This window comes from Oncorhynchus mykiss, chromosome 17 (genome assembly GCF_013265735.2).
Source record: "Oncorhynchus mykiss isolate Arlee chromosome 17, USDA_OmykA_1.1, whole genome shotgun sequence".
Lineage (NCBI taxonomy): Eukaryota > Metazoa > Chordata > Actinopteri > Salmoniformes > Salmonidae > Oncorhynchus > Oncorhynchus mykiss.
Window position 1 is genome coordinate 1,646,728 of NC_048581.1, and position 12,147 is coordinate 1,658,874.

General features: G+C 46.7%; 2 protein-coding genes across 4 annotated transcripts in view; both read right to left on the bottom strand.

Moving 5' to 3' along the window:
* Window positions 1–2,395: 2,395 nt before the first annotated feature.
* On the bottom strand, window positions 2,396–10,151 carry LOC110493349 (hsp90 co-chaperone Cdc37). The gene is made up of 9 exons (XM_036948549.1): window positions 9,826–10,151; window positions 8,536–8,829; window positions 7,543–7,648; window positions 6,656–6,771; window positions 6,400–6,522; window positions 6,034–6,126; window positions 3,983–4,072; window positions 3,343–3,414; window positions 2,396–3,145 (listed from the first exon to the last, which is right to left on the bottom strand). The coding sequence occupies exons 1-9, from the start codon at window positions 9,937–9,939 to the stop codon at window positions 2,990–2,992; spliced, it is 1,164 nt and encodes a 387-aa protein (XP_036804444.1). The 5' UTR covers window positions 9,940–10,151; the 3' UTR covers window positions 2,396–2,989.
* Window positions 10,152–10,428: 277 nt separating this feature from the next.
* The window catches only part of LOC110495018 (vascular cell adhesion protein 1), a 75,538-nt gene continuing 73,819 nt past the window's right edge, over window positions 10,429–12,147 (bottom strand). For all 3 annotated transcript variants that reach the window (XM_036948534.1, XM_036948533.1, XM_036948535.1), the window contains exon 14: window positions 10,429–11,168. In XM_036948534.1, the coding sequence (XP_036804429.1) occupies window positions 11,062–11,168 (107 nt within the window). In that variant the 3' untranslated portion in view covers window positions 10,429–11,061. The remainder of the gene's footprint in view (window positions 11,169–12,147) is intronic.

Sequence of the window (12,147 nt, forward strand, 5' to 3'; positions counted from 1 at the left end):
AACAATAAAATAAAAATATGTTTGATGTCTTCTGTGCCCATATGAATAACCCCTATGATGTAACTGGAAGGATGAGATAGATGTTCTTCTTCTCTGTTTTTGATGAGATGGATGTTCTTCTTCTCTGTTTTTGAAGAGATGTTTTATTGGTCAGTACAACATGTTTTATTGGTCAGTACAACGTGTTTTATTGGTCAGTACAACGTGTTTTATTGGTCAGTACAACATGTTTTATTGGTCAGTACAACGTGTTTTATTGGTCAGTACAGCGTGTTTTATTGGTCAGTACAACGTGTTTTATTGGTCAGTATGTGTTTTATTGGTCAGTACAGCGTGTTTTATTGGTCAGTACAACATGTTTTATTGGTCAGTACAACATGTTTTATTGGTCAGTACAACGTGTTTTATTGTTTAAGTTTGGTTTCTGATTGGCTGGGAGAGTGATGTCACCACATCGCAGGTATCTGGCAGTATCCAATGGCATTGATGAAACAATACAAAGACCATTTAGGGGTTATATTTTCACCATGTTCATCGGAAGACAGAGAGAGCGAGAAAGAGAGACAGAGAGAAAGAGACAGAGAGACAGCGAGACAGCGAGAAAGAGAGACAGAGACTGAATAAAAGAACAACGTACAAAAGGACGAAGAGAAAAATATTGTTTTTGCAGCCCAACTTTACTAAGCAAGATTACAACTGTAATAACGAAAGGGGTGGAGTCAACTGACAGACCACACCCATTCTGTCCCAGCTGCAGCGAGGAGCTCCAATCAGAATCGCACTGGTTTAAACCAGTTTGACCCATGCAGAGAGACAGAGAGAGGCCTGAGAGAGAGAGATAGTTTGGTTCAGAGGGGATGGAGGTGAGATTGGTTGGGTAGCGGTTTTAAGTTCTAGGTTCTAGGTAACAGTTCAAAAGCCGGTTCTGAGTTCTAGGTGACTAGAAGGGGAGGGAGTGGAGGGTGGAACGACGCCTATAAAATAAAACAAACAAATTATGAATAACAAAATCAAACAGATCATGTGCTATTAAACTGGAAATGAGGTGGGGGGGGGTAATATAAAGATGGGATTATGGGTAGAAGAGACGACAGGGGTAAGAAGTGAGGTGGGGGGGGGGGTTAATATAAAGATGGGGTCATGGAGAAAGGGACTATGGGTAGAAGTGGGGTGGAGGGGGGGGGGTAATATAAAGATGGGATTATGGGTAGAAGAGACGACAGGGGTAAGAAGTGAGGTGGGGGGGGGGGTTAATATAAAGATGGGGTCATGGAGAAAGGGACTATGGGTAGAAGTGGGGTGGAGGGGGGGGGGGTAATATAAAGATGGGATTATGGGTAGAAGAGACGACAGGGGTAAGAAGTGAGGTGGGGGGGGGGGTTAATATAAAGATGGGATTATGGAGAAAGGGACTATGGGTAGAAGTGGGGTGGAGGGGGGGGGGGTAATATAAAGATGGGATTATGGGTAGAAGAGACGACAGGGGTAAGAAGTGAGGTGGGGGGGGGGGTTAATATAAAGATGGGGTCATGGAGAAAGGGACTATGGGTAGAAGTGGGGTGGAGGGGGGGGGGGTAATATAAAGATGGGGTCATGGAGAAAGGGACTATGGGTAGAAGTGGGGTGGAGGGGGTAATATAAAGATGGGGTCATGGAGAAAGGGACTATGGGTAGAAGTGGGGGGGGGGGGGGGTTAATATAAAGATGGGGTCATGGAGAAAGGGACTATGGGTAGAAGTGGGGTGGAGGGGGGGGGGGTAATATAAAGATGGGGTCATGGAGAAAGGGACTATGGGTAGAAGTGGGGTGGGGGGGGTTAATATAAAGATGGGATTATGGAGAAAGGGACTATGGGTAGAAGTGGGGTGGGGGGGTTAATATAAAGATGGGGTCATGGAGAAAGGGACTATGGGTAGAAGTGAGGTGGGGGGGGTTAATATAAAGATGGGGTCATGGAGAAAGGGACTATGGGTAGAAGTGGGGTGGAGGTGGGGGGGGTTAATATAAAGATGGGGTCCTGGAGAAAGGGACTATGGGTAGAAGTGGGGGGGGGGGGGTTAATATAAAGATGGGGTCATGGAGAAAGGGACTATGGGTAGAAGTGGGGGGGGGGGGGTTAATATAAAGATGGGGTCATGGAGAAAGGGACTATGGGTAGAAGTGGGGGGGGGGGGTTAATATAAAGATGGGATTATGGAGAAAGGGACTATGGGTAGAAGTGAGGTGGGGGGGTTAATATAAAGATGGGGTCATGGAGAAAGGGACTATGGGTAGAAGTGAGGTGGGGGGGGGGGGGTTAATATAAAGATGGGACTATGGGTAGAAGAGACGACAGGGGTAAGAAGTGAGGTGGGGGGGTTAATATAAAAATGGGATTATGGGTAGAAGAGACAACAGGGGTAAGAAGTGAGGTGGGGGGGGTTAATATAAAGATGGGATTATGGGTAGAAGAGACGACAGGGGTAAGAAGTGAGATGGGGGGGGTTAATATAAAGATGGGATTATGGGTAGAAGAGACGACAGGGGTAAGAAGTGAGATGGGGGGGGTTAATATAAAGATGGGATTATGGGTAGAAGAGACGACAGGGGTAAGAAGTGAGGTGGGTGGGGGAGGTCAATATAAAGATGGGGACATGGAGAAAGGGACTATGGGTAGAAGTGAGGTGGGGGGGGTCAATATAAAGATGGGGACATGGAGAAAGGGACTATGGGTAGAAACTGGAGCAGGGTGAAGTTTAGCATTTTCCACAAATGGTTAACGTCAGGATTGGAGAGGGGAATCTGACCCTAGAGCTGACTCTTTGTAAATACTGGCCCGGTGCAGGTTTTCAATGGGTCAGGCTAATGCTAGCGATACTAGCCCAATTAACGCTAGGGAAGTTAGCATCTTCACAGCATGTTTTCAATAAGACAAGCTAACGCTAGTAAAGGGTGTAGCTAGGTCTGAAAAGGTCAAAAGTCTAAAGGAAGGATTCAATTCATGACAGAGTCATTTCTCCTCCTCTGCCTCTCCCTCCTTCTCTGGTTCTTCCTCATCTTCTTTGTCCTCTTCCTCGTCTTCTTCTTTGTCCTCTTCGTTGTCGGTATTGGCGTTGGGAACCCAGAGTCCTGAGTCAATACACCTCTTCATGTGGCCCTTTGCCTCCTGCGGAACCCCACAACACACACAGGTTAGAGTTAGAGAGAGAGAGTTAGAGAGAGAGAGAGAGAGAGAGAGAGTTAGAGAGAGAGAGAGAGTTAGAGAGAGAGAGAGAGTTAGAGAGAGAGAGTTAGAGAGAGAGAGTTAGTTAAAGAGTTAGAGAGAGAGAGTTAGAGAGAGAGTTAGAGACAGGAGACACTCACCATGGGGTCCATCTTGCTGATAGCTTCCTGCAGCATTGAGATGTCTTTATCATCAAAACACTTCTTCATTTCCTGTGAAACAGGATGTGACATCACAAGATACAGGTCAAAAAAGGAGGCTGGGGTTGGCGACCACTTCCTCTGAATATGTGGCCATAGGTTACTGACTGTTATGATGAAGACGTTGAGATGTGTGTCTCTCTGCCTCTCTGCGTGTCTCTCTGTGTGTCTGTCTGCGTGTCTCTCTGCGTGTCTGTCTGCGTGTCTGTCTGCGTGTCTGTCTGCGTGTCTGTCTGCCTCTCTGCGTGTCTGTCTGCCTCTCTGCGTGTCTGTCTGCCTCTCTGCGTGTCTGTCTGCCTCTCTGCGTGTCTGTCTGCCTCTCTGCGTGTCTGTCTGCCTCTCTGCGTGCCTGTCTGCCTCTCTGCGTGCCTGTCTGCCTCTCTGCGTGTCTGTCTGCGTGTCGGTCTGCCTCTGCGTGCCTCTGCGTGTCTGTCTGCCTCTCTGCGTGTCTGTGTGTGAGCCTCTCTGCGTGTCTGTCTCTCTGGGTATGACTGACTGACTGTCTGTGTCTCTCTGTATGTGTGTCTCTGTGTGTGTGTGTGTGAGTCTCTCTGTATGTGTGTCTCTGTGTGTGTGTTACCTCTGGCAGAGTATCGTAGACTTCCACAGGGTCCAGTCCACCTGGCCCCAGTCTGTTCTGTCTCTCCTCCTCCTCATACTCCTCCATAGCCTTTAACAATTAGTTTATTATTTTCATTTTGAACCTCACCAATGCCTCATATTTCACTCTATGTACAGTTGAAGTCGGAAGTTTACATACACCTTAATCAAAGACATTTAAATACATAAATCACAATTCCTGACATTTAATCCTAGTAAAAATGTCCTGTCTTAGACCAGTTAGGATCACCATATTTTAAGAATGTTAAATGTCAGAATAATAGTAGAGAGAATGAAAGAAATAAATCATCACATTCCCAGTGGGTCAGAAGTGTACACAAACAATTTAAAGGCAAATACTAATTGAGTGTAACTTGGGTCAAATGTTTCGGGTAGCCTTCCACAAGCTTCCCACAATAAGTTGGGTGAATTTTGGCCCATTCCTCCTGACAGAGCTGGTGTAACTGAGTCAGGTTTGTAAGGCCTCCTTGCTCACACACGCTTTTTCAGTTCTGCCCACACATTTTCTATAGGATGGAGGTCAGGGATTTGTGATGGCCACTCCAATACCATGACTTTGTTGTCCTTAAGCCGTTTTGCCACAACTTTGGAAGTATGCTTGGCGTCATTGTCCATTTGGAAGACCCATTTGCGACCAAGCTTTAACTTTCTGACTGATGTCTTGAGATGTTGCTTCAATATATTCACATCATTTTAATTCCTCATAATGCCATCTATTTTGTGAAGTGCACCAGTCCCTCCTGCAGCAAAGCACCCCCACAACATGATACTGCCACCCCTGTGCTTCAAGGTTGGGATGGTGTTCTTCGGCTTGCAAGCCTCCCCCTTTTTCCTTCAAACATAACGATGGTGATTATGGCCGAACAATTTTTGTTTCATCAGACCAGAGGACATTTCTCCAAAAAGTACGATCTTTGTCCCCATGTGCAGTTGCAAACCCTAGTCTGGCTGTTTTAATGCCAGTTTTGGAGCAGTGGCTTCTTCCTTGCTGAGCGGCCTTTCAGGTTATGTCGATATAGAACTCGTTTTACTGTGGATATAGATACTTTTGTACCTGTTTCCTCCAGGATCTTCACAAGGTCCTTTGCTGTTGTTCTGGGATTGATTTGCACTTTTCACACCAAAGTACGTTCATCTCTAGGAGACAGAACGCGTCTCCTTCCTGAGCGGTATGACGGCTGCGTGGTCCCATGGTGTTTATACTTGCGTACTATTGTTTGTACAGATGAACGTGGTACCTTCAGGCGTTTGGAAATTACTCCCAAGGATGAACCAGACTTGTGGAGGTCTACAGTTTTTTTTTTCCTGATGTCTTGGCTGATTTCTTTTGATTTTCCCATGATGTCAAGAAAAGAGGCACTGAGTTTGAAGGTCGGCCTTGAAATACATCCACAGCTACACCTCCGATTGACTCAAATTATGTCAGAAGCTTCTAAAGTCATGACATCAATTTCTGGAATTTTCCAAGCTGTTTAAAAGGCACAGTCAACTTAGTGTATGTAAACTTCTGACCCACTGGAATTGGGATACAGTGAATTATTAGTGAAATAATCTGTCTGGAAACAATTGTTGGAAAAATGACTTGTGTCACAAAGTAGATTTTAACAACAAACAAGTTTTTTAACAAGAAATGTGTGGAGTGGTTGAAAAACGAGTTTTAATGACTCCCACCTAAGTGTATGTAAACTTCCGACTTCAACTGTATGGGGCGACAGGTAGCCTAGTGGTTAGAGCGTTGGACTAGTAATCGAAGGTTGCAAGTTCAAACCCCCGAGCTGTCGTTCTGCCCCTGAACAGGCAGTTCCTAGGCCGTCATTGAAAATAAGAATGTGTTCTTAACTTACTTGCCTAGTTAAATAAAAGTTAACTAGGCAAGTATTCGGTTCACCAGTCCCAGAAAAGTGTGAACGTCAGAATGTTTTGGGATTCGCTTTGAACTTCTCCCACTTCCATAAAAACACTTTTAAACACCTGAAGCAAGAGAGAAAAACAAAATGGAGGGAAAATGACCTTTTGTATCCTGATCTTAGCCCTGCCTCGAACTCTCTCTTTAAAGGACTCCAGCTCATCAGTAAAGGCCTCCTGATAGGGCTGGTCTGCAGTCTGACAGACAGAGAGAGAGAGACAGAGGTGTGACATACCGATATATACAGTGTACACAGTAGATACACGTGTCAAGTTAAAACATCAACTCATAAAGCCGGGATTCAATCAACGGAGTCGTTATCGACTAGAAAACAAGGCTTTTCATTTAAAAAGGTCATTTCCACTTGAGCCGATATGTGCAGCGTTTGTCTGTATACAATAACGCGTTTCTGATTGAATATCGGCCTTTTAAATGAACACACACACACACACACACACACACACACACACCTTGATCTTTTGGAAGAACTCTCTGAAGCATCCTCGAGGGTCGATCTTCAGGCTCTTAGCCAACTCTAAGATGAACTGCATCACTATGGTCTGATGGGCGACCTGATCCATCAAACCATGTTTCTACACACACACACACACACACACACACAGGTTAACATACACAAAGATGTAAACACACACACAATATCTGTGAACCCCCCCCCCCCCCCCCAGGTTGATACACATAATAACCAGGAAGTTAGCCCCCCCTCACCTCCTCCACCTCCAGGTCGATACACATGATAACCAGGAAGTTAGCCGTCTCTTCACACACCAGGTAGGGGTGGTCAGACAGGTACTTCTGACTGTCCTCCCAACGCCGAAGCATCCCTACCCACACACAGGTTAGGAAGAGAGAGAAGGAGAAGAGTATAAAATACAGACATTAAATGGTTTAGTTGTGTGGTGTTATAACAGACAGAGAGAAAAGTTGTTATAACAGACAGAGAGAGAGAGAAGTGGTGTTATAACAGACAGACAGAGAAGTGGTGTTATAACAGACAGACAGAGAAGTGGTGTTATAACAGACAGACAGAGAAGTGGTGTTATAACAGACAGACAGAGAAGTGTTGTTATAACAGACAGAGAGAGAAGTGTTGTTATAACAGACAAAGAGAGAAGTGTTGTTATAACAGACAGAGAGAGAAGAGTGTAGAATACAGACATTAAATGGTTTAGTTGTGTGGTGTTATAACAGACAGAGAGAGGTGTTGTTATAACAGACAGAGAGAGAAGTGTTGTTATAACAGACAGAGAGAGAAGAGTTGTTATAACAGACAGACAGAGAAGAGTGTAGAATACAGACATTAAATGGTTTAGTTGTGTGGTGTTATAACAGACAGAGAGAGAAGTGTTGTTATAACAGACAGAGAGAGAAGTGTTGTTATAACAGACAGAGAGAGAAGAGTTGTTATAACAGACAGAGAGAGAAGTGTTGTTATAACAGACAGAGAGAGAAGAGTATAGAATACAGACATTAAATGGTTTAGTTGTGTGGTGTTATAACAGACAGAGAGAGAAGTGTTGTTATAACAGACAGAGAGAGAAGAGTATAGAATACAGATATATTAAATGATTTAGTTGTGTGGTGTTGAAACTCACCAAAATGTTTGATCTCTTTCTTGTGTTTATCTACAAAAGTCTGGTGTTTCTCCTCCTTCTGTTCCTCCGTCTCTTCTGTCACTTCCGGTTTGATGTTCAACATACTCTGGGGGGGGGGGGGGGGTAGAAATGGTGGAGAGGAGGGGAGAGATAAATATATTTTAAGTGGACAGGACAGTTGACACTAGAGGAATAACATGTGACATCAGTAGTTGGTGGTAATAGCCCATATCTTCACGATTTATCCTTCAACAAAGTAATGTATTGTCTTCCTATCTCACCTGGCCGAAGCCCTGTGATGTATCTCAATATCACCTGGCTGAAGCCCTCTTTGTTGAGGGAGTGGTGTATCTCTAGCTCACCTGGCTGAAGCCCTCCTTGTTGAGGGAGTTGTATATCTCTATATCACCTGGCTGAAGCCCTCTTTGTTGAGGGAGTGGTGTCTTTCTATATCACCTGGCTGAAGCCCTCCTTGTTGAGGGAGTTGTATATCTCTATATCACCTGGCTGAAGCCCTCTTTGTTGAGGGAGTGGTGTCTTTCTATATCACCTGGCTGAAGCCCTCTTTGTTCAGGGAGTGGTGTCTTTCTATATCACCTGGCTGAAGCCCTCCTTGTTGAGGGAGTTGTATATCTCTATATCACCTGGCTGAAGCCCTCTTTGTTCAGGGAGTGGTGTCTTTCTATATCACCTGGCTGAAGCCCTCTTTGTTCAGGGAGTGGTGTCTCTCTATATCACCTGGCTGAAGCCCTCTTTGTTGAGGGAGTGGTGTATCTCTAGATCACAGGGCTGAAGCCCTCTTTGTTGAGGGAGTGGTGTATCTAAAATCAAATCTAATTGACTTGTCACATTCACATGTTTAGCGGGTGTAGCGAAATGCTACAGCCTCAATATCTCACCTTGCTGAATCCCTCTTTGCTGAGGGAGTGGTGCATCTCTATATCACCTTGCTGAATCCCTCTTTGCTGAGGGAGTGGTGTATCTCTATCTCACCTTGCTGAAGCCCTCCTTGCTGAGCGTGTCAACGTTCCAAGGCATCTTTTTCTCCTCTCTCCGATGTTCCTCCATCTTCTTCTCCCACAAGCGTTGATCCTTTCTGTATTTCTTCTCCTCGGCCTGGGCCTTGCTCAACGCCGTCTTCCTCTCCTCCTCTCCCTCCTTCTTTCCTTCCTCCTCTAACTCCTTCACTCTGTACTGCACCTCTTCCAGACGTCTCTTACACTCTGCCATGTTCCTCTCCAGCTCCTCTCCTTTCTCCTCGAAGGCCACCTGTTTCTCCACACGCGCCTAGGAGGGAGAGAAGAGGGGTGGTGAGAGGAAGGGTGGAGGGAGAGAAGTGGGTGATGAGAGAAAGGGTGGAGGGAGAGAAGTGGGTGATGAGAGGAAGGGTGGAGGAGGGAGGAGAGGAAGGGTGGAGGGAGAGAAGTGGGTGATGAGAGGAAGGGTGGAGGGAGAGAAGTGGGTGATGAGAGGAAGGGTGGAGGGAGGAGAGGAAGGGTTGAGGGGGGCGTAGTGGAAGATTAGAGCAGCAGAGAGAGGGTGGAGGAGAGATGAAAGATGGGAGGGACATGGAAGGATGAAGGGTGGAGGAGGGGTGTAGGAGGGAAGAGAAAGGGGTGGGAGATAGTAACATTGTTGTTCTTTAAAATGTTACCTCTTAGCTAGCTAACCAGACATCTTAGAGGAACAGGACTAATGAATATATTTAATGTAGGTAGGCTGTGACTGGCCTCACACTCCAGTACAGTAGGTGGCGGTGTATCCAACGTAAAAGTTGGATGCAATCCGCCAACCAAATCCCAAAGAAGATGAAAATAATCATGTCCAAGGCAAGATATTGTACCTAGCGCAATTCTGCTGGATTAGTTTGATGTAGCTAGCCAAGGTTAAGGTGAATCACAGGCTGTGTGGAGAAACTCTCATTGAGCAAGAGAGACAGGAAGGAAAGGCAGACACAGAGAGAGACAGAGCTGCGGACAAACTCTTATTGAGCAACTAGGCTACTACTGTAAAGCCCAAATGTTGAAAGACTTGCCTAGTTAACGCCCTGGACCAGAGCTAAGCCCAGCTAGCTAACACTTTAACCAGTTGGATTAACGTTAGTCAAGATAGTTGACCAGCTAACTAGATTAGCCGGTTGAGTACTGATTTATATGGCTAAGAATTTAGCTAGCTAGTGTTTGCTGACATAGCTACTGTCGCTAGCTGCCCAACTAGTCATGTACGTTAGCTATTTCTGTATTATTATTTTAGTGAAGACATATCGCCTGTTGTCATAGCTACCTGATGCCTCCATCGGAAGAGGCTCGGCGTGTCGATATTGGGGTGAGTCTCATCCTCGTCATCCGATACTTCGATGTGGTCCCACACACTGTAATCAATAGTCCTGGACGTCATCTTCTAGCTCTCTCTCCTCCTTCTCTTTCCGTGAGAAGTCCACTCAACAACGGCACACTAAATGGAATGACGTGTAAAAGAACAATGTCAACTTTGGTCCTGTTGAAAATGTGAGCTAAACTTGCCAGAAAACCCGCCGCACTCTACTCCTGCTTCAGCTCTGAAGTATTTTCTGGAAAGCTCTATTGCTTCCGGTCTGCGCGGTAGTGTGACGTAGAAATCGTGCGACAGAGATGGGTTTGGAGTCTTCGAGAAGCAGAGGGTCCTGAGCTAATAATTCACTGTGAAAGTAAACATTTATATTTTTAGACTTAGTTCATTTTACTCTCTGTGGAATGTTTATTTATTTCTAGAGCAAAACGTTAAGGTACATTCTGTTTATAATCACACATGTAATCTATAGCGTCAGCCACAGGAGGGCGCACAAGGAGCAAAAAGCTGATTTTTTGTTGTTGTTGTTGTTGAAATTACATCAAGTTACACCTTCTGAGTACTTCCAAATGGTTCTTTATTGGGAAATATATACAAAATAAATGCATTAATCTACACACACATGTGCATACAGATATAATAGTGCTTTCTTTGCACACATATCCTGTTATTTGGTACTTTATGATCACTGAGTGAATTAGACAATGCAAGTTAATAAATACTGAAATTAACATGATCTGCAATTGAGAAGTGTAGTATTTCATTTTGCGCCAGTCTGCAAGTGTAACCAGATACACTACGTGACCAAAAGTATATGGACACGGACATCTCATTCCAAAATCATGGGCATTAATATGGAGTTGGTCCCCACTTTGCTGCTATAACAGCCTCCAGTCTTCTGGGAAGGCTTTCCACTAGATGTTGGAACATTGCTGCTATAACAGCCTCCAGTCTTCTGGGAAGGCTTTCCACTAGATGTTGGAACATTGCTACGGGGACTTGCTTCCATTCTGTGAGGGAGCGGTAAGAAAGGACGTGGAGAGCCACACCCACTCATCAGGATTTCCAACCATTCACCTCTGCTCACATGCTCTGACCCCAACCCCTCCTCTACATAAAGGACTGGTCCATTCCGTTGTGGTGCACCACGTGTTTGTTCTTGTGTCGTCGTGGCAACATGATTTTCAGCTGTTAATGGCTCATGCGCGTGTGTTTATAGTAAGAAGAGTAGATGAAACAGGAGATCACCAAGAGGATCACCACCGAAGCCAGCCCTGCAATGATGGGCAGGTAGTCCACTGCAGGGCAGGAGAGTAGAGGGAGAAGAGAGGGAGAGGCAGATGGGAGAGGGGAGCAGGTGAGGGAGAGAGGAGAGGGTAGAGGCAGATGGGAGAGAGGGGCAGTGGGGAGGAGGTGAGGGAGAGAGGAGAGGCATATGGGGCAGTGGGGAGGAGGTGAGGGAGAGAGGAGAGGGTAGAGGCAGATGGGAGAGAGGGGCAGTGGGGAGGAGGTGAGGGAGAGAGGAGAGGCATATGGGGCAGTGGGGAGGAGGTGAGGGAGAGAGGAGAGGGTAGAGGCAGATGGGAGAGAGGGGCAGTGGGGAGGAGGTGAGGGAGAGAGGAGAGGCATATGGGGCAGTGGGGAGGAGGTGAGGGAGAGAGGAGAGGGTAGAGGCAGATGGGAGAGAGGGGCAGTGGGGAGGAGGTGAGGGAGAGAGGAGAGGCATATGGGGCAGTGGGGAGGAGGTGAGGGAGAGAGGAGAGGGTAGAGGCAGATGGGAGAGAGGGGCAGTGGGGAGGAGGTGAGGGAGAGAGGAGAGGCATATGGGGCAGTGGGGAGGAGGTGAGGGAGAGAGGAGAGGGTAGAGGCAGATGGGAGAGAGGGGCAGTGGGGAGGAGGTGAGGGAGAGAGGAGAGGCATATGGGGCAGTGGGGAGGAGGTGAGGGAGAGAGGAGAGGGTAGAGGCAGATGGGAGAGAGGGGCAGTGGGGAGGAGGTGAGGGAGAGAGGAGAGGCATATGGGGCAGTGGGGAGGAGGTGAGGGAGAGAGGAGAGGGTAGAGGCAGATGGGAGAGAGGGGCAGTGGGGAGGAGGTGAGGGAGAGAGGAGAGGGTAGAGGCAGATGGGAGAGAGGGGCAGTGGGGAGGAGGTGAGGGAGAGAGGAGAGGCATATGGGGCAGTGGGGAGGAGGTGAGGGAGAGAGGAGAGGCATATGGGGCAGTGGGGAGGAGGTGAGGGAGAGAGGAGTGGGTAGAGGCAGATGGGAGAGAGGGGCAGT